Below are 23513 nucleotides of genomic sequence, written 5' to 3' on the forward strand. Positions count from 1 at the left end.
TACTAAAAAATAAACATCCAGTATATACAATTTGCAGTCATGTTGAGACAGCGTGCAAAAAATATAGACGCTGCAAAAAATACTTGATACGTTTACTTAACATTCATAGACGTTTATATTGCAACTAACCCATATCAATGATTTGTTTGACAACTGCTTTTTATATTCCCAAATATGCTTAATATTTATATTTTATTTCTAACAATTTCTTTCTGCTATATCAAGAGTTATCAAACTCTAGCCATACTTAACTGTAGACAACTTACATGAAATATGTAAAAATGTTCCTGAGCAGACAGGCCATCTCACTTCCCTCTGAACTGAATTACCTTATATATAATACAAAGATTTTATCAACTCAATTACAAGTGATCACAGTAAAGCAAATTCACACACACACACACACACACACACACACGAACACAAAAGAGAAATCTGTAGATAGTTTCAAGTAATACTTGGTACAATTACCTCAATTTCAGGGACAATTGAGATCTTTCTTTATAACTGTTATCAAGCAGACATTAAACATTTTCTCTATTTAATTTTCTTGTCACTTCCAAAGGTGTTTTTAATGAGAAAAGAAATGGTTAATGTACAGATGAAAGAGACACAAATAGCATGTTAAATTCATATAAAAGAGGTTCCTGAATAATGGAGAACTTATTGAAACAAAATATACAGAATAAACTTCCTCTGGTACTAGGGTGTTTTAAATGGTTACAGTCTCAGGAACAAGATTGTTCCTAAGATTGTTTTCCAGTCACTTCACCTTAAATGTGCTGCTTTAGTTTCCTTATACAATATAAAGATAATTTTATGTTTACTCCCTTGTAGTAATTAATCTAATGTATGTTTAATAGTAGAAATCTGCCTACTGATTAACTAGAGGGAGAAAAATAAATAGGAATGAAAAAGTAAAGAAATAAAATGCTACATTTAGTTTCAAATGCATTGTTATTAAAGTTCTCTTAATTCAACTGTCCAATGTGATTCATGCATTAGTTATACGTAATTTTCAGGAAATCCATAAAAGACAAAGAGCAAGCCCTATTAGTGCATCTAAACAATGCAGTTGTTTAGACTGTGAGCACAAGGAAATAGAAGCAGGGTACATGGGCGAATGAGGACAGCCATGAGAAAGAACGCGATCTTGGATTCCTCCTTTCATGGACTTCCTTGGTATTTATGGTATTAAGAAGTGACATTTACAACTCTGGTTCTAGCTAAGTTTCTGGAAAAGTATCATACCAGTTCCCTGACAATCTCACCATCCATGGCCTTTGATTAGTTGGTCCCTTAATCTCAGTTCTTAGGTTGAAAGATAGGAGTAAAATCAGAATGAGGTGTCTATAAGACTAAAATAAACAGAACAAATATGAAAGTTGCTTATAAAGGTGTTATTAATTTTAGTACTTATTCCAAGTGTTTAAAATCCAGAATTATGTAAATGAGGAATAACATTGGAGACAATTATATCTAAGATAGTGAAGATGCTTCTAAAGTAAAGTACTAGTTTATTATTTTATCGCAAAGTAAAATGTGTCTATTGGATTCGTCTCTTTTTAACACAGTCATCTGTAAGATTGTAATGATACTGAAGAGTTCTCCATTATCTCTAATTCAAATTACCACCCCAAACCCCAACAACCTCCACAGGCCACAACCTATCAAATTTTATGGAAAACTGTGCTAATAAGAACTACTGAAAATAATAAGTAGCTGCTATTACTACAAGATCATTATCACTTCATTTTCTGAACCAATCGATTATAAGTGATGCATTTTATTCTTTGCATTTATCTAAAGTTTTAGTCAAATTATATCTGAGTTAGATGTGTAACTTATACAATTTTATTTATAACTATACTTACAAATTCTGTATAAAACATTTACCTATTTCCAGGGTGATCGTTATTAGACATTTATAATATGAATTATTTCCAACACATTCAGCTAATTTGTTACTTTTATGTTGGTGTATACATGCATCTATTTAAGAAGTAGTTTGTAGATGAGGTAAGAAGTCACAAACACAATCCTACGATATAAGTTGGTAATTATGATTTGCATCACTCTTTTTAAAAGTTTGCTTCTTGTTCATAAGATTACAAGTGTAACCAAAAATTATACAGATAATTAAAAAAACCCAATCAGGTGTCTTTTATTTATTTTTATAGCAATTTAGTCAAATGTTAAATCTCTAAGAAAATATTGTCTGTCTAAACATATTAGCAATATCAAAGTTGCAGGCTGATAAGCATTCATTAATATTAAAAACAGACATCAAGGGTGCATGCAGTTTTTATGTCAAATTTCTTTTCCCCAAAGTGTTTACTTTAGCAAAATGACATCCTAGCTGAAGAATGAAGTCTGGAAAATGAGGACAAGAAGTTATTGGGTTGTTAGCTGGCAGCAGGGATGATTAGATAATTTTACACAGGTGGTTGATGATTGATGGAAGTGGAGGCATTTTATGAGGAATGTGCCGTTAGTATTTGGGAAACACTCTACCTGTATAGCCCAGCGAATTGTCATCGTTATCAGAGGTGGGGATTGGCGTCCCGTTGTCCTTGCCCTTCTCTAGGTCTTCAGGGTCTGTTGAAAACAACACCAGAGCTGCTGATGTGGTCACAGTAGTAACAGTAGTTGCCATTTCGATCACAGCATGTCCAGACACAAGTAAATCCACATGTGACAGAAAAACACACAAAGACAACACACAGCACACTTTCTCCTCGTCCCTCCTGCGGCACACTAAGCTGTGTGAGGGTCTCAGCATCGTGGCTTAGAGTTTCTACTTCTGCTCCTTAATTTCCCTAATTCTCTGCTCTGTCTGTACCTTTGCTGCACTTCAAAGCTAGCAAAGGGCTCTGACTGCCCTCTGTGAGGCCGCCAGCGCGGACTGAGGGAGCATATGGGGAGGGAGAGGGCAGGATGGCTGAATGCTAGCATTGCTAATTTTCCACCTTATTGTTAATCAAAGCTATTGACTGTGATCACTCCCCATCATCGCTTCATCTCCTGCCAATTACAGACTCAAGGGACTATACCTCATATGGGCTGGGGGTGGGGGGAGGGAGGCTGTGGGGAAAAATAGGGTCTTGTCAAATAAGAGGGTGGATGATACAAATGTCATACTTTTTCTGAGCAACAGTGGAGAGTGGTATCACATCACCTCTTTCAGAAGGCAACATTTGTCATCTTGAAGGACTGAGATAAATTTACTGAAAAGAATGCATGTGTAACACAAGATGCAACTTTGCTCACTTTGGCTTGAATATTTAAAAACATTCCAAATTGCGTATGATTCTACATGACGATCACCCAGATGACTATGTTCATTCATCTACTCTCATTTTCTTGAGTAAAAGGATTGTGTTTTTTTTTCCAAATGCACGTTCATGTTCCCCTGCAGAATTTTAGACGTGATGCTAAGCACACTGACACCCAGGTTTCAATATCCAGAGGCTGAGCTGCCGTGCACGCATGTAGAGAGAAGCCCAGCGACACTGCCAGTCATTTCACTTGGGCTCGATCACTCGACGGGTCATGGCTCTGTGTTAGACAAACATGAGACGTCTCCAGCTCCATTACTGATAAGCAGACACAGACACAATCAAACCCAAGTGAGTACCTCCTAAATCGAGTATCATAGAGTCATAGGTCATTCAAGTTGTGGTGTTCTGCAGGCTGTTCATCAACGTACACAGCATCTACGGAGGAATGCTCGGCCTGAGCAGTGAAGAAGCAGAGCTGTTTACTCGAGGAGGAAAATATGTCACCTCTGAATGAGGCAGTGAGTGCATGCAGCTAATGCCCCTTCAGAAACATCACAGGGGTCATTAATTTTGTGTCACTGCTAGTTCGTTTTTGGTTTTGGTTTTAGCTAGGTTGACACATTTTGTCTTAGACACAGCTATTCAAATTGTTTTTAGAAATGACTTAGAAATGTTTAAAGAGGATAAAATATCTAACATGACTCTGCTTTGTGGCTTTTTGTATATAGCATATTTATTCACTTTATCTCCCTGCCTTCCCTCCATCCCACGTGTGTCTTGCTGTTAACCTGATGTGGCTAAAATAAAGAAGAAAAAAAAAAGTGTTCAGATTTGTGCAGACTAAAGGGGGGAAATGCTCATTATTGCTCAATTCATCTTTGCCTTTCCATACGTGACTGTTATTTTGTCCTTAAAATCAACTCTGGAACCGGTATAGCGACGAAAGAGTCCACTTTCTAACCCCTCCAACCTGTTCACTTATTTGTATGCACAAATTGTTTAGGTGAGAGTTTTAATCACATCAATAAAAGAAAGGGAAACAGACATTTCTGTATATTCTGAGGCACTATTAGCACAGTGTTCTGCCACAAAATAAGTAACCTTGCTCACGCAGACTCATGAAGTGAAAGAGGCTGATGTAGGAAGATGAACAGACGGTATCGGTTCAAATGTATTAAAAAGGCTTTTAAGGGGACCTTCCCTGCTTACCCACAATCTTGTTTTTAAAGATACAATGTGTTTACGGTCACTTTAATTTTGCACTAATTATTCTTAGAAACAAATGTAACTTTTCAAAGGAAAAATCACTTTTAATTTATGGTGGAATGGTTTATTTAATGTGGATACACACATTTCTAATCACTCTTTAAAAATAGAATAAAAATCCATTGAAATCCACAACATGAATTAAATCAATCTCTCTACACAATATCTTAAGACTTTGAGAGAAGGCTGTGTACTCTTTGTTATTGAGCTCTCCCTGAGAGTGAGGACATTATTACAAAAGCAATGGAGATGAGGAAATGAAATTCATTATCATTTGAAACGACATACCAAATCTGTTTCAAGTAGATTTTTCACTTATGTCTGACATTCTAAGTAATTTCTAAATATGCTTTTCTGTTTCCCCCCATCACCCTTTTGGCCCCTTCTTAGTCTCAGGAAAGAATAGACTTTGCATTAATCAATGAATCTTACCATATCTGTACAGCACATACTAGACCTACAGGAAACAAAAGGTCCCATTTTTACTAACTTCACTCTTTTTTTTTTTTTTCCTTTTCTCTTCTACCTGTGAAAAGATAACTCTAACAGGAAATAACCACTTGACTGGGAAGACTAATTCAGAGTCTAAAATACATTTATTTAAAATTTTTGTTAAATAGTATTGATTATGCGAGCCATGGAATAGAACATAATGAGGCGAGAGATTATTTAGTGCTTACAGTGTCTGAAGGAAGTCTTTTCATGCTCCAAGTCTGTTTATAGGGCCATCCAGAACTGAATTGAAGCACATGGGGCTTCAGGTGACGAAAGCCACCATTCCACCTAGAAATGCACTGGTACTAAGGTTGCTCGTTGCTAAGGGTCTGTTGCCCCCATTAGACTGTGAATTCCCAAGGGTCAGGGACTCAGCCTCACATTTGTACATCTACCACCTTACTACATGGACCTGCAACATTGTCCAGGCTTAAATATATATATGTTTTCCTTGAAAATAATAAATAAATGAATGACCAGATGGTAACCAAGGATGCAAATCTCACTTACATGATAGACTCCCAATCTGAAACAATTTGAAAATACAAAAATTGCATTTGTATCAGAAAAAAAACACACAAAAAAAACCTTGATATAAGTGAACCAAATGCTATTGTACTCTGTATTCATATAAGCATATAAACCTTTTTTTTTCTAAATAAAAAGAAATCTTGAGTCATTAAATCATAGATATTCAAGTTTAGAAAAATGTCGACTGGACTCTCACAATAACCTTCATGAGATATATGGATTCCTCTGAATTCAGTGGCCATTTGGCCTTCGCTGCTTTTTAAGGCAACCAATTCCAATTTTATAATTGCCCTCTCTTGTATGTTAGGTTTTTTCAAAAAGCTGGTTTTTTTTATTCAAATGCTAATCAGTGAGGCCACACAGAAGTAACACCTCACCTTTGAAAACCTTTTCCTTCCAACTACTCTTTAAATGCTTATGTTTCATAGGGCTCCAGCCCTCATCCTTTTCTTGTTCAATATACTCTCTCTAGATCTCTTCATTGAGATTCATGGCTTCAACTATTTTTTATAAAATGATGCCATGTTTTTTTAATTAGACGTTCTATCAACAACCAAATCTTACCTCCACTGCTTGTTCAATTTCATGTGGATTCCAAGAAACTTTACACTTTCTCTCAGGAAACAATGATCTCATCATCTTCTCTTTTAACCTACTCCTTTCCTATATTCCCTAATCTATGTTAAGAAAGGAATCACTGTATCATAGTTTTCATATTTTACAATTCAGTAAAATGTTAGTATTTGGGGTCAAAACTGAAATCTGGACTATCATCTTATTGTTTACAGTAGATTTTGCTACATGGTTTTATTTTTATTTTTTTGGAGGAGCTTGTATTCCAAACTTAAATCTATAGTATGTAAGATAATAATATAATATAATATAATAATAATATTATACATAACCATATACTATACATATTATTTATATAATATATATAGTGGGACATCTTATAACTGTATTTCACATATTTAATAAAAGCAACAACAATGACAAAAAGGAATAAAGACCTATAACTTCCTTTACAATGGAAATTTTCTCTTTCAGGAAACTTTATCCTTAAATATAATTAATTAAAGGTGATACAACTTTCTTTAATGGTAAATCAAGTGGTAAGTTTGACATTTGTTAATCTGTATAACAATAATTTTATTGAGATTTCCCCAACACCTATGCCAAGACTCAACAAAATTTTGAATTAGAAGAATCATTATATTACAACCTCTGATAAAATAATTCATTTAGACAAACATCATCCATGGATATTAAATTTATTAGGTGAAAAATGGTAGGGGACAGTATATTTCCTATGGCCAGAGTATCACCCCTGAACTTATTTACTAACTACAAAGAGGAAAATGTACTTTTACAATAGATAGATTGGGCAGTCACTGATTGAACTCAGTAATCAAACTCAGCATCACCAATAATGGGCAACTGAGAGTGGGAAGATAATTGTGTGACACAATATACAGTATCACCTATGAAGCATTCTTGCTAACAATGCTTGTCCTGGATTCAGTCAAGATGTAATACTCAACTTAAAATTTACAACAAAACAAAACAAAACAAACACCCACACACACAAAAACATCCTTAGGATACATATGTAAAATAATTAAGGGGTGAATTTTCTTTAACTTTCTATATTTTCAAATGTTCAGAAAAGTATATTGACAGAAGAAGTAAAGCAAATGTGGAATAATATGAACAATTACAATCTATTATGAAGAACATTCAAAAAAGTTTAAAAGATGGTGGATGAAGACTGAATGGTCTTTAGCTCTTTCTATAATGAACAGCAGAAACCCATGCAGTAACGTTTCCTTCCACTGATGAAAGGATTAAAACAGCTACTATTGTTTTTGTAGCATAAAGACTTATGTTTGCACTACCATGCAACCCATATTTCTCTAAATGGTTCCTCATACTATAGCAGGCAGTGTTACATTGTAGAAAAGTAGAGGCGAAGAGAAAAAATTCTGTTGTTTGAATTCAGTTTCACTTGTTCATTTTTAATTGGGCTTGAAATTCACAGCTCAAAACATTAGTTTTCATCTTTATTCTTCCTTTCTGTCATATTCAGTTATATAAATATATGTTAAAAATAACAAGTTACATTTTGCCCCAGTAAAGTATCAAGACAGTATTTTTTTAATAGATTTGCATTATCACTGTGCAGGGTTTTGGCATTAATTGATATTTTGAAGATGATCATTAATAAAAGATTAGGGAAAAGCAAATGAATATAAACTACTATCAATATAAGAAGTGTGTTCTACAAATTGGATCAATGCTCATTGATTCTTTCCTACTAATCAAGAGGAATGCAGGAAATGGGTACTTTAAATGGAGTCCTGAGAACATTTAATTAGAAACATAGGCAATGAATTACAAAACTAAGTACACAAACTATGTTTATGAAGCTTTAAATTTGTGTCATAATTCTACATGATCAAATTAAAGTTAAATTCAAACTTCCGTTTTAATCATGTATGGCTAAAATAATTGTGGAAGGCAATTGTGTGCTCCATTCTTTTGAATTGGGAATAAGGGGAAAAATAAGAACTATGTTATGGAGTTGGAGAAGGAAAAAAGAAAAAAAAAATCAGTAGTTGTTTTTAGGTAGTAACTACTTTACAAAATCCAGAGAATGAAGGAAATAAAACAATTCATTACAATGAGGAGTGAATAACTTTTTCAGCAATTAATATGCTATAGAAACATTAAGTATAATATGTAATAAGTTCTAAAATTGTGCTAAAATTGTGGAATGAAATCTATTTTTTTAAAGGAGCAATACCATAACAGAAAACAATGTATTATGATCATCTCCAATTTTGTTATATTAAGGAAAATCAAGGTTGCTTCCTTATGTTTCTTTCAAAGGTCAAAAACCATAATTATACTGATCCACGTGGATAATGATTGTTAGAAAATGCTTAGATAAAATAAACTAAAATACTAACATTTATGTAAAATATGTATTCAATGCTATTTTTAGTGAGTAGATGGTTATTTTTAAATTTGAAGACTTTATTATCCAACACTGTTGAGAAGAGAAAAAAAAATTCAGAGTGATTTGGTGTCCGTCCAAACTAAACTAGTCTCCATGATAGAATCGGAATTGTAATAACTTATGACCTGAGATGCCAGGATTGTATTAAATGGAAAAAGTAGATATTATATAAGAATCTCAAAATGTATGATAGTGCTTTTTCTCATTTTCTGGTTTACGTGATTAGATAACTGAATGAGTCAAATGTGAAAAAGGGAAGTAAAAACTGTACCGATTATAATTACAACTAATATTTTCATAATGCTTTATTTTTTTTAACTATAAAACACATCACTTTATTCAGATAATTTCTCTGGCCTCTGTCATGAAACTAGTAAATAGTGTATTGGAATTGGATTCCAAGTGATTTCTGACTCCAAAGCACAATCAAATATTATGAATATTGGGATTTATTATTAAAATAAGCCTTCACCCACATATTTTTAAGTATGCAGATTTGGGGACTGACTTCCTGATTAACATCAAGATAATATATAATAATAAGATACTACATTAAGATTCTTTTTTTGGTAATTACTTTTTAAATTCTTCAACAACAAAGATTTATCTTTTGGTATAAGCTAAAGAGGATTTAAAACAGGGTCATGTCTTACCCATCTTAACATGCTTAACCTTAGCAAAGTGCCAAGAACAGACTAGGTAATCAACAGTTTTGCTGAATGATTGAAGGAAACACTGAGGCATAGTTTTGCCGGAGTCAAGAGTTCAAGATGAAGGTAACTTTTCTTAAATAATGAATCAGTTATTTCCTTATTTAGGACTTTGTTATATACTTATCTATCTAAAATCATAATCTCTATAAATCTAATTTAAACTACATTTTCGGAAATGACAATAATTACATGAAAACTCTCAAGTACAATGACTATTGCTGATGGAATATCTTCCTCTCCCATTGCCCACGCAAATATATATATTTGGTGCCAAAAATATATATATATACACTTTTTAAGAAAGGAAAAAACTGTATTAAAATTATGCTGATGGTAACCACTCTGAGAACCTCTTGTAATTGCAGAAGTGAAATGTGACTTGTATTCATCTTTTGTTATCAGTATATATTGAGTATTACAATTTTTCTGCAGTTTTTTCCTTTCTTAAAATACATATACATTTTTGGCACCTTCGGTATATATACCTGTGACAAACTGAATATGAAGGAAACTGTAATACATTTTGATAATTCTGAAAATTGAAATAAATTGTAATATGAATAAACAAGGACGGTATTTAAATATTGCCAGATAGGTGGACTGCATCTTGGATCTATGATTTCTCTCTAATTTGAGTAATTTTATATATGAAAAAAAATATAACCTGATTTGAATGAATGGAATGCATTTTTCTGAGAGGTTGCTCTTGCAACTGAAGTGATGTAATACAAATTGGGAATTAATATTTGGTTTGCCAATGCCACATTCTCATTTTGAATTTGCAAAAATGTTACAGTTCTGAAGAAAAATGAAACAATAATTACATGAAAACTCTCAAGAACAATTTTGTTTGAGCTAATTTGGTATATATCCAGTTACACCAGGCTGGTGAAATCTGATGAAATAATAGAGAATTAACACATATTTAAGCAAAAACATGAAAGACAAAGCTAGATACATATGTTATATAACTGTTCTAAACATAAAATACACTACTGAATGTTAGGAAGGTAAATACAATCATGGATAAGCCTGTGAATCTGAAGAATACAAATGTCACAGACGAAGCTTTTAGCTCATTTAAATTCAACTTAATTTGACAAAACAAGATAAAGTGCCTTCTGCATTGATGGAGAAATGCTTATAATTTTAAAACCATTTGTTTCCCGATCCCTCCTCATGGAAACACTGACAAACTGGAGCTCTTAAAGTAATTGGGAAAATCATACTCCATCATGACATGTTTTTTTTCTTTGATGCCTGAATGTTTGGTTTAAGAAAGTCACGGGGGTTTTCATGAAAATAATAAGTGATGACTATTCTTTTATATAATTAGAAACTAAGTCCATTGTCCAGTTGAATTGTGCATTTATTCAAAATGTTCAAATCAAATCCTCAGTAACATCTGACAGATACCTTGGTGGGACGGAATTTAATCTGCAGAGATTTGCGCTCTTGAACTTCATCTGTGGGAGTTAATTTCCGGTCCATTTTACTAGTGTTTCTGCCTTTTTCCGTCTGTTGACTTTTTTTGTTATTCTCTCCTCCCACTCTGCCCTGGTATTCAACAGCTTTTCTTTTATTGTGATTAGCATCTGCTACTGTTGCACTCCCTTCCAGTCAAAGCATAAGGTAACTTCAGCATAGGCTAATTAAATGGTCTTGAAGTTAGTTAACAGGTGGTGCTCCCAGCTGCCCTAGTTGTAAGAACAGATACATCTTGCATTGTATGGGGCAGAAATGGCAGACAATAATACCTGGATGAATGGAACACTCCTTCCATAGTATTAAAATCATGTTGGGGATCAAGAAGAAATAGGACCATTCCACTTTTGCAGAGGGAGAAATCTGGTTTGGTGGTATGATGATCACATTGAGATTCTGAATAAAAACTCAGATCTCCTTATCTTTTAACCCGTGCTGTTTTCTCATCATTGAATGTGTAAATTTATTACCACTTCTAAGTATGTTAATAAAGAACGCTTCCAATCATTGCTGTTAGTTAATATGACATTCAAGTAAAATCCACATAATTTATGAAATTTAGTCAAAATATCAAATAATTTACTTAGCATTTTGGAATCACTACAACTAACTATATATTATTATTTATTTTGATAAACAATACAGTAGAAAACTTAGGAGCCACTAGCTAACTATGTGACCTTGGCCAAGTTATTTTATCCTGTTTGCGTCTCACTTTCTTCATTTAAAAATGTGAAATAATAGTATCTATGGTATAGGAGTATCATGAGGATTAAATATGCAAATATTTGTAAGGATCTTACTTTAGTTCTGGACAGCTAATAAGAAAGCAGTAATTGTTCGCTGTTATTATAATTAATTCAAGTTAGAAATCAATTTTAAAGGATCATTTAATAATTTTTAATGGAAAGAATACCTATGTATTTTCCTCTTCAAATGAGAAAAGACATTCTATTTTTATTTTATGTGCCAACTTGGAGTTTATATAGGAGAAAAAATAAATAACGGGTCAGTTAAAATCCAAGAGAATACTGGATTTTGAAATTTCCTTTTTTTCTAGCCATATTTTATCATGTCTTCCCAGTGTATTTCCTGAGCACCCGTTTACACAGAACACCCCCTAAATCGTTCAGGAAGTATTTTCAGGTAGACAACATTTCATCCTATGGTGTACTCATTGAATTGCAGACTTTAGTTTGCCCTATTGCCTGGTTGCTTTGAGCTGACAAGGTTAAATATACTCAATTTTATATCTTGAGGAAAACCATCACTTGATATTGAAATTACACATTTTTTCACTCTCAGGGGAAACACCCTCCGCGGGGCCCCACTCCTACCTCCACTCCTCCTCCCCGCTTCCCTGCCCCGGTGCTGTTTCAACCTCCCTCCTGTAGCGGTATAGACACAGCTTTGTACCCTGGAGGAAGGCCTGAAAGTCTGAAGCATCTGCAAGTTGGGTCCCAGGTCACGTGGTAACTGCCAGTTCGTTCCCACCCCGTGTCCCCAAGGTGTCCTGTGAGTCCGTTGCCATCCATCTGCAACCACTATGGGCATCTCTGAGGCTGCATTCATTCAACTGTTAAAGCGACAAATTTCCTCCATAGTCTCTTCATTGTGTGCTCTTTCTAACCACAGTCACGGTTTTGCTCTCTTCATTCTAATGGTGCTGTTGATTATTGGGGTCATTTTATGCCTTCAGCTTTCCCAAAGGTCACAGAGATTAGCTGTGTCCAATCGAGGCCCAGAGAGAGCTGTGGAAGCTTACCTCCAATTCATCCACCTCCATTGATTTCCTCTCAGTGTGAGAGTGGCAACAGTGGTTACTTTTTTTTCCATTCCTTTTGACTCTCATGTGATAGTTTCCTTGCACCCCTCCCCCACTTCTCCTTAGAAGAGGCTTATTTGTAGTGATGGTTGTGGCCCAAGAGGTTTCCCTGAAGCAAATTCAGGGAGAAAGTAGGGGTGGTAGTACAGAAGGAGAGCACTGCTGATCAGATCAGGTTGCACATGATTCTTCCTCTATTGTTTCAGTTTATGTAGCTCACAGTCATTCAACGGTTCCATTTTATAATGTCAAGCTGCATTTTCAAACAGCAGTCCCTTTCCTTGCTTTTTGTCACTGAGTGTAATCAATTACACACACATATTACAAATTTATATATATACAATTACATATATACTATCAATTATAATTACATACACTATAATAACATATATACTAGGTGTTATTTTCTCTCTGTTTTACTTTGCTGGTTCTGACTTAGCTTTGTAGTTTTCATGCACCACCATTCCAGCATTAGAATATTCTGATCTGCATTTGTGCTTTTTTAATGGGAAACTCTGCCAGCCTTTATTCTCACAAGTAATTTTATAGTGAGATGATGTTTCACTTACTAATGTTGTTCCAAAAGAGACATTCTTATTGTAAATTAATGGAAATTCTTGAAACCTAAGACAATCAAAGTAGTTATTTTAAAGGAATGTGCATGTGTGTATGCATGCAAAGGGACTGAGTGGGTCGGAACAATAAACACCCCAAATAACCCCAAATACCATAAAAGACATTAGGCTGTTTATATCATTATTCATATTCAAGGGATAGTGGGGAGAGTTTATTATGGAAAAATATTTTCTAGGCACCAATGGTCTTGGCTCATGAACAAGTCCATTCATTACCAATGGTCAACAGTTTAAAACACTGTAGGAGGCAGTCCTCGGTAGACTTTCCTTCTTGTTGGGAGTCAAGTGACTAGTTACTTTCTAGTTGGTGAGATTCTCTGCTTGGCTCAGAAGAAAGATGTGATGAATTATGATCTTATTCATTAAATAATGTGGCCTCTTAAGTATAAATGCTTTTCAGAAACTCTACTGCAGATTTGCATTCAACTTTGAAGCTATAGCTCTAACTAATTTCCTCCTTCTGTTGTCCCTGTTTTATAATTGCTAATACATTTATTTATACATGTGGAAATATGCTCATTTGTAGATTCAGTGGCCTCTGCAATATTCCTCTCATGTAACCTTTTCAAGATTAGTTCTTAGAACTTTCCATCTGTGTCTAGAGTGGAGACAGCCTAGGTGGCCAGCAAATATAAGATTTTGGTTTCCAGTGATGCGTTTCCTATGTGGATACTTCTGGCTAGCACATATATGGGAAATAGATGGAAAACTTAATACAGTAACTAATAATCTTTCCATTGGGCTTTTGTGACCATTTTTAATAGAGGCCAGAATTTTTAAAGAAACAATTTTCTGACATCAAAGGGGTAGTAGATTGTGGGGGGAGGGTTATCACTTTGTGAGGGGTGTAAATGTCTTAACTATTACTTTGCTCTGTACACCTGAAACTAAGAAAAGAAAAGAAAAGGAATACATTTTTCTGCAAAATGGGAAAAGGAACTGAAGAATATAGCTATGGAATGAAAATCTGCTGAGTTTTACATATTGCCAGAATTATGGTAGCTACACATGAATTTTAAGAAAATATTATAGAAATCATGAATAAATACTTTAATTTGCTGATGAAGAAAAGGAAAAACAACTAGAGGAAAATCTCTGCAAGCTGCAATATTTGGCATTTTAAAATATCCTAAGGCTTCAACATAAATCCTAAAACCATAATAAGGGGAGTCAGAAGTAACCCTAAGATTTACAATTCATATTAGACAAGTGTATGGGCATTCTTGCATTAGTAGTAAATTAATGTAAATAAAGCAAACGTCTAAGAATATGTAACTTTATTCTTAGATTTGTGGTGGATATTTATTAACATTAAAATTTTATGTTACGAATGGGTATTTCAATGATTAAATGTGATTATAAAAATTACCTGATAGCCTAATACTTGGTAACAAAACCTGCCAGTAAACATAAATCTTGCATTGGTTATCGAATTTCTAATTACTATAAATTTGGTAGCTCCTGGGGAGGAGGGAATAGACTCTTTAACTGTACGTAATTCTGGCAAAGACAAGTAGGTATAAAACATTATAGTGAATGAGAAAACACACAGAATGAAAAATGTGCCAAAAGTATTTACACGTGGAGGTAATTGACCATTATAAAAATGATAACAACATATTGTATTTCACAGAGAACAAAGATATTGTCATACTTTCCATCAATCACATGTGTACTTAATTTACTATGTCACTGAGTTAAACGATATAGTCTTCTTGCAAAAATACTGTACCCAGCAGGCTAGTAAATCATAACAAAAGTCATCCTAAATCCCACTGTAAAATCTGAAGGTCTATTGCCTTTGCTGGTATGAACTGAGAAGCTTGAAGCCTCTAAAGTTGTGTTAATTAGATAATTTTAAATCAAACTTTTTATTTTGAAATGATTTGTATATTCACATGCATTTTTCAGAAATAATGTGGGAGTATCGATTGCACTTTTTACCTAGTTTCCCCCAGCGGTAACATCCTGGCAAACTATAGTACAATGTCACAAACAGGATGTTTACATTGATATAGGCAAGATAAAAAAGGAGGGACCTTCCTGTTGCTCTTTTTTTAGCCACACCCACTTTCCTCCTTCCTACCCCCCTCCTTATTCACTGGCAACCATTACTCCACATACATAATTTTACCATTTTGAGAACATTCTGTAATTGAAGTCATACAGTATGTAACTTTTTGAGAATGACTTTTTTCTTTTTTTTTAAACTCTTACGATAATTTTTATTTATTTATCAGGATTACCATATATTATACTTACAAAGTAATTATCTTTTTTTTTAAATTTATTTATTGGGGTGACAATTGTTAATGAAATTACATAATTTCAAGTGTACAATTCTGTATTACATCATCTATAAATCCCATTGTGTGTTCACCACCCAGAGTCAGTTCTTCCATCACCATATGTTTGATCCCCCTTACCCTCATCTCCCTCCCCCCACCCCCCTTACCCTCTAGTAACCAGTAAACTATTGTCTCTGGAGAATGACTTTTTTCAATCAGCATTTAATTCTCTAAAGCTTCATCCAGATTGTCCTGTGTTACAAGAGCTTATTCCTTTTAATTGCTGTCTAGTATTCCATGGTGTGGCTACCCTAAACTTTTATTTAGTCATTGACTTGTTCATGTATATCTTGGTCACTTCCAGGTTTTGCTTATTAAGAATAAAGCTATTATAAACATTTGTGTATAGATGTTAATGTAAACATAGTTTTTATTTCTCTGGGATAAATGTCCAGAAGACCAATTGCTGAGGCATATAATTGACATTTACTTTTTTAAGAAATTGCCAAACTGTTTTCCAGTGTAGCTGTACAATCAGCCAATTAGTTTTGAAAGGCACACATGTATTATCATGAAAGAAATTGTCTCTGTGGCATTAGGATTAAACTTTTGAGAGCTCTTTCCTGAATCCTCCCAACCCCCTCCCTTGCAAATCCCTCTCCTCCTCTTCTGTTCCCTCCCTATAGCTTACTTCCTCCTCTCTTTCTTTCCCTCCTTCTCTTCCTCCGTCCCCTCCTTCTTCCCTTTTCCCCTCCCTTCCTCCTTCTCTCCTTTTCCTTTCTTCTTATGTGTGTAGAATTTTGATAGAAGGAATAACTATGTGAACCTAATCTGAAATCAATAAAAATAGGTAATATTACAGTTTTGTAGCTTCTTTAAAAGCATTGAAACTTAGTTTTATTAGTTTTATAGGCTTTTTTTAAACATTTAATATCATCTTATTCTTATATTAAAAGGAAAATATACAATTAATATTAACAAAGAAAATGCAGAATAATCATTAAGTTCCTCTTCTATTGACAGTGAGAAGTTATCGATAGATAGCTAAAAATAAGTCACTTAAATATAAAAAGTCACAAAACAGAAATTTATGCTGTCTCTCTGAATAGCAGTCTATTTTCTAAGAGAAAAAAGAATTAATATCTTGTAGGTTATGATGCAGTTCAGAATAAAGCTTGTTTGGGCCCACATACTCCAACCAAAATTTATATTCTAGGCTAGTGTATAACTGTAGATAAAGTCCTGAACAAAACTGCCTATATCAAATTATTTCTCAAAACATACTTTTTATGTTCTCAAATTGTGTTCTCAAAAACAAATTATGTTCTCAATGCATGGTTTTGTACATCATAGATATTTTCACATACTATAAAACTGCTGTCATTATATCAATTTACTAAAAAAATCAAGTTGGTTTGGTTTGTCATTGTGAAACTGTAACAATCATTTGTCAATATTGAAAAAAAATCAATTGTTAAAAGTTATAAAGTTGCATTGAAAAAGAGAGTAACAATGTCCTCAGGTAATTCACATAAGCAAATACAAGAGCAATAGGTAGTCTTTAAAGATAGATTTAAAAACATTTATAATTTCAAACTTTTATACATATGGAATCAATGAGAGTTGAAGGAAGATTCCTGATTCCAGAAACATATACATAAATTCTCATCCTATTAAAAGACTGCACTGTCTTACCTTTTTAATATGAAAACTATAAGGAATGCAGAATTGCTTATTGCAATAAAACTAGTCATTTTAAATAAATGTATCTACCATACTTGAAATATCTTGTTATAAGATTTTATAACAAACTTATGTCCATTAATAAATGGAGTGTCAAGCTACCATGATAAAAGATGATGTAAGAAAAAAAAAAAGTGTTGCCCAACTGACCTAATCAATTTCTGAGAAAGAGATTGAAAGAATATTGATGGGGGTCAGAGAGTGGATTGTCCTGAATTTAAACCACAGCCTTTTATTCAATAAACTGACGGCTTGGGAGATAAAGTTCAGGTCACACTGGCATTATTTCCTTAATAGCTTGGTAAAATGAAATTAAGCAAAGGAAAATAAAATAAAATAAAATAAAGAAAAATGAAATGAAATGAAATAAAATAATCACCCTCATGGTGTTTTTTGAAAACAATCGACAATGACTGAGATAAAGATATTCTATTGATGATAATTATATTGATGATGTAATTAGAGATCATTTAATTGATAAGAAATTATATTTGGTATGTTGTGCTCTACTTCTTAAACCTTTGAGAATACTTTAAATGGACAAGTTCATATTAAAGATAGAAAGGAAGAAAAAGGCTCGATTAATAAATTGCCTCAGGAATTTTCATAGACTATCTCTATTTATAAAATAATAAACATTTATTACAAATACCAATACATTAGCCTCTGCTTAAAAAACAATCTTAAATGTACAAAGGCAATAATGTCATAGAGCTTGGAATTGTCTCCACTCTCACTTCTAAGGACCACTTGTCATCAGTCATTTTTCAAGAGTGGCCCATGAATGAATATTTAGGGTATGAGGATAGATACCAGAGGAATAAACATGGAGAAAACTAAACCACAGAAAATTTTAAGAAAAGGAAATGGTCCATAAAAATAGAGTCCGCTAATACTATGAACTATATTGATTTCTTGTCATTTTGTGAACATAATTGCACAAAAATATGTTTATTATTTTACATTTGTAGAGCTAAATATAGTATGTCAGATATAGAAACACAGTATATCTATATGTGTATATATATATATATGAGTATGCATGAATATGTATATATATATAGACACAAATGCATATATAGTCTGGACCTATATGAAGTATGCAGATATTAGCAGAAAATATAACATTAGTTTTTCATTGCTTTTTTTTTTTTGCGTTTATATTCAGAGCTTTACAGAATTAAGTGTATGCTACTTTATGGAATTACAATCAAAATTAGAAACACAGAAAAAAATATAAAGAATCCTGGAAGAAACAAAGTAAATATTGGAATAGACAAAAACGCCCACTATGAAGTATCTAAAAATGTTAACATATATCTTATCTTAGTGTATTCTGATTATGTAAGGAAAGAAAAAGAACTGAGAAAACCTTGAATTCAGGGAGAAGACAGAGTCTCTCACTCTAGGTAGAAGGAAATGGTGATATGCTTTTTCAATAACTGCTTCATTTATATATTGATATAATGTAACGGATATTTCTAAAATGTAGGAAGAAAATGTAGCAATTGCTTTTGGAAAGAAATGCAAATATTTGTTTACATATCCACACACACACAGCATAAACGTCATGTAAACTAGGTGGTTCATAGTAGAAATGTTTAAATTTATTTTTCAATTAGCACGTAACGATAACATTGAAAATTTGGGTTTAAATTCTAATTTCTTTTTTTCAGAGGGATATCTCTAGATCACCTGTCAGGTAGCATCTTAAATTGAATGCAGTTGAGATAATAATTAGAAAAGCTACAGTTTAAAAGCTGATTTTGCTTTATCTTGAATTCCCATTTATGCCTGCCTGAGGCATAAATATACTTTGCCAATCACAAAATTCAAAGCTACTCTCAGTTTAGCAAAACCAAGATGGGTTACCTATGAAACTGGGTATATTTCCATTGAAAAAGAAACACAAACTGAGCAGGTGAGTTTTCAGTAAATGAATCACTTTCAAGAGATCAAAATAGCTGAAGATAAGATATCCAATGTTATATAGTTAGGTGGTGTTCATGAGGCAGCTATATTCCATACACAGCTGTTGTCACAGGCTGAAATTAGCTGCTTAGAATTTGAGTTAAATAATCCCATACTTCAAATGACTTTGGAAATTGGATGTTAGGGAGACCAGCCAGCACCATTCAATTAAGTGGTCCTTGAAGAGAAAAGTGGTTTCCTTTGAATAGGGAAAAAAAGAGTTTGATCACATTTAAGCTAATCTATCATTTATCATACCCAGTGGGTGAGATAGTTAATGATGTTATTGATTCTTTCTGGTGTTTAGTTTTATGTATAACATTTAACCCATGTGAAACTGAATATGGGGTTTGTTTTCCATTTGTTACTAATGCTCTTAAATTATCTTTATCACTGTAGGCCTTGATTTCAAAAGGGAATTTCAAAGGGCTTTAGGTGGTATCATTTTCTTAAACTATTCTTTTAATTTTCAGATTTTTTTTTTTAACTTCAGGTATTTTTCCATGACTATAGTGATCGTCCTGGCTCCCTTTACTTTTATTAGGCAGAAACAAAAAAGAATTGTAACCTTGACAAGAATGTTAGTCATAGACCTTTCAGGAATACCTTTTTTGCTTATTTCTCATTCTTTTTCTTTATCTGCCTCTATTATATACCCACTGTTCATTTATGTAGGTCATTGTAATTATTCTTCAGTTCTTACCTCTTCTTTGAGGGTCATATGGGCCATTTCTAGAAAGCTGTCTGTCTTTACAAAAAGACAAAGAAATAAATGGAAGCACAGCAGTCATGCAGAAGCTGCAAATGTGACCAAACAGCATCACAGAGGTAAAGGGGATGCATGGTTATAACAAACGGCTATTGAAAAATTAAAAGTAAAAAAAAAACACACACCAGCAATCAGGTATAAGTCTGGGAGCAGGGAAACGTCTAAAACAGTACGACACATGGAGAACAAAACAATACAAAACAAAACAAAATGAGTTAGGAATTATATGTGAAGCAGACAAAGCTTGTTTCTGAGTTGAGCTCAATAGCTCACTTTAGCCAACATACCGTGTTTCCCCCCAAATAAGACCCGGTCTTATATTAAGGTTTGCGCCAAAAGATGCATTAGGGCTTATGTTCAGGGGATGTCATCCTGAAAAATTGTGCTGGGGCTTATTTTCCGGTTAGATCTTATTTTCAGGAAAACACGGTATATAATTTCTTCTTGTGAGTATTAATGTATATGTCTAATTGATTAGTAAACATAAAATAAGTTAGCTAATTCCTGGAGCTATCTGAAATCACCACTGAATAAAGTAAATCAATACCAAACAATAGCAGAAAAAATCAGTTCTTAACACTGATGCCCATTTCCAAGGAGAATTCAAAGAAATGCTGAATTCTTAAAATACATTGTCTGAGGAATGGTTGATTAGAATGGCTGGATAATGTTAATATTATCACTAACTAAAATTCAGACATGTTAGGAACATAACTTTTTTTTTTTTTTTTTTTTTTTGTTGAGAGCCCGCTGGCCCATGTGGGAATCGAACCGGCAGCCTTCGGAGTTAGGAGCATGGAGCTCCAACCGCCTGAGCCACCGGGCCGGCCCTAGGAACATAACTTTAGAAAGAAGTTACTCAGAACAGCAAAATCAAAGGAGTGTTTAAACAGTGGTGTGTTGAGAGTCTCATAAACTGGCTCTAAGAAAGCCAATATTTTTTTTACTGTTCCTAACTCCATATCATGTCAGTATTTTGAAATCCTCCATGGTGGGAGTATTTATACCATGAAAATCAGCAATTGCTGTTTAAGTCACGGCCTTTTCCCTAGAGAAACAGTTATGAACCATTTGCCAGCACACCATTGCCTTTGGATAAATTTATGTTTATTATAAACTATAGCCTTAAAGGACTCAATGAGAATCCAAGCAAACTAGTTACAAATTTCCCTTATTCTCCAATATCCCATTATGTGACAGGTTCAAAGTATACTTTATTATGCAATAGAATAAGAAAAAGCAAGTTTTTATTTTACTTTCACTTATTCCTTCTCTGGTGTTCTTCCATACTTTATATATAGCTGAGTTTCTGACCTATGCTATTTTCCTTCTCTCTAAAGAATTTCTGTTAACAATTTTTGCAAGGCAGGTCTACTGACAACAAATTCCTTCAATTTTTGTTTATCTACGAAAGTCTTTATTTTTCCTTCACTTTTGAAGGATAATTTTGCAGGGTACAGAATTCTAGGTTTTTTTTCTTCTTCTTTTTCTTTAACACCCGAAGTATCACTCTACTGTTTTCTTGTCCCCATAATTTCTGGGGAGAAATCAGATATAATTTATCTTTGCTCCTCTCAATGTAAGGATTTTTTTCCTCTTTTCAAACATTTTTTCTTTTCTCTTTTATTTTCTGTACTTTGAATATAACATGCCTAGGTGTAGTGTGCCAGGCTTTTTGTTTTGTTTTTTGTTTTGTTTTGCTTTGTTTTTGCATTTATTCTATGTGGTGTTTTCTGAGGTTCCTGGATCTGTAGTTTGATGTCTGACATTAATAATTTTGGAGAAATTCTCAGTCATAACAGCTTCACATATTGCTTTTCTTCATCTCCTTCTTTTGCTTCTGGTATTCCAATTATGCATATGTCACATCTTTCGTAATTATCCTATAGTTCTTGGGCATTCCATTCTGTTTTTATCAGTCATTTTTCTTTTCGTGTTACAGTTTTGGAAGTTTATATTGTCATATGCTCAAGCCTAGAGATTCTTTTTTCAGCTATATTCAGTCTATTGATGAGTCTATCAAAGGTGTTCTTCATTTCTGTTTCAGTGTTTTTAATCTCTAGCATTTCTTTTTGATTCTTTCTTTGAGTTTCCATCTCTCTGCTTACCTTATCTGTTTTTGCATGTTTTCTCCTTTATATACAAGAGCCTTTGGCATATTAATTAGAGTTGTTTTAAATTCCCAGTCTGATAATTCCAGCATCCGTCCCATGTCTATCTCTGGTTCTGATGCTTGTTCAGTCTCTTCAAACTGTTGTTTTTTGCCTTTTAGTATACCTTTTAATTTTTTTATTGATACCAGATTTGATGTAGTGAGTGAAAGGAACTCTGGTAAATAAGCTTTTAGTAATGTGGCTATAATGTATCAGAGAGAGACAGCATTCTGTAGTCCAATGATTAGGTCTCAGTCTTTTGGTTAACTTGTGCCCTCACTGTGAATTTTACCAGTGCTTCTCGGTTTACCCCCCTCTCTTGCCTTAGCTGGGACAGGATGTCTAGAAGGGGTTATGGTTTGCTATTTTCCTTTCCCCTGTCAGGTTAGGTTTTGGTTAAATACTTTCCGCTGAGGGCAGGCTTTGTTAAGAATAACAGAGTACTCTGGCTTATTTCAAAATGGTTTTCTTTCCCCTCCTCTTGCTGGAATCCCAAGGTGACTTTTCTCTATTTACTGTAGGAAACTGGTTGAGCTTCTGAAGACTAATCTTACAATATTATGGGGGGGGGGCCCTTATGACTTAGTCCCCCTGGAATTTTTAACTCTCAGATTTGTCCACAATGGGTTGCCAGCAACTCATCAATTACAGTTCAGTTTTCCCTACACTGTTCCTGGTCCTTGAGGAGGAACCAGTGGGTTCTGCTTGTGGGTTTCTCTGATCCAGGAACTTGTAATACTCTGTATCTGCCTGTCTCTCCAATTTGGGGGCAGCACTTTGCCCTTTGACCTCACTTCTCTGACAGGTCTAAGAGTTATTGATGTTTTCATTTCGTTTAGGTTTTTACTTGTTGTTAGAATGAAATGTTGACCTATAAGCTCTTCACACTCTGAGCCAGAAACTGTAAGTCCAGACTTTTTTTTTTTCTCCCAAGTGATACACACTGAATATGAAGAAACACTTCACCTATATGTGTATTTTGAATTTTTCAGGCAAGCTTATATGTTGGGTTGTTTACAGATATATGTAATAAATGCCAATAGTAGAATTTCAAAGACAATATTATAGCAGCTAGGAAACACATATAGGAGTACTCTGCTATTAACATTTAAGAAATAACACTTGTAAGTTATAAAAGTAAATATCTTTAGTCACAAAGGATGCTTTTAGAGCTTTTAGGCAATTCTAAGACATAGGGACTTAAATTAATGCTTAAACATTAAGTAGCTTCTAAGGAAAAAAATAATTCTTAAAGTAAAACAGCAAATTATAAACACTTGCATTGTATCTCGAAACAATATTCTGATTCATATATAAATATCTCAAGCTTACCATGGTC

General features: G+C 33.6%; 1 protein-coding gene across 5 annotated transcripts in view; it reads right to left on the minus strand.

The window, feature by feature from the left end:
• Window positions 1-23513, minus strand: part of ROBO1 (roundabout guidance receptor 1) — a 1124592-nt gene that overhangs the window by 510623 nt on the left and 590456 nt on the right. For 4 of the 5 annotated variants that reach the window (XM_081074401.1, XM_081074396.1, XM_081074400.1 and 1 more), the window contains exon 3: window positions 2515-2598. The exons of the other annotated variant lie outside the window; for it this stretch is intronic. In XM_081074401.1, the coding sequence (XP_080930527.1) occupies window positions 2515-2598 (84 nt within the window). The remainder of the gene's footprint in view (window positions 1-2514; window positions 2599-23513) is intronic. 5 annotated transcript variants of the gene reach the window in all.

The sequence above is a fragment of the Rhinolophus hipposideros genome, assembly GCF_964194185.1.
Source record: "Rhinolophus hipposideros genome assembly, chromosome: 2".
Classification (NCBI taxonomy): domain Eukaryota; kingdom Metazoa; phylum Chordata; class Mammalia; order Chiroptera; family Rhinolophidae; genus Rhinolophus; species Rhinolophus hipposideros.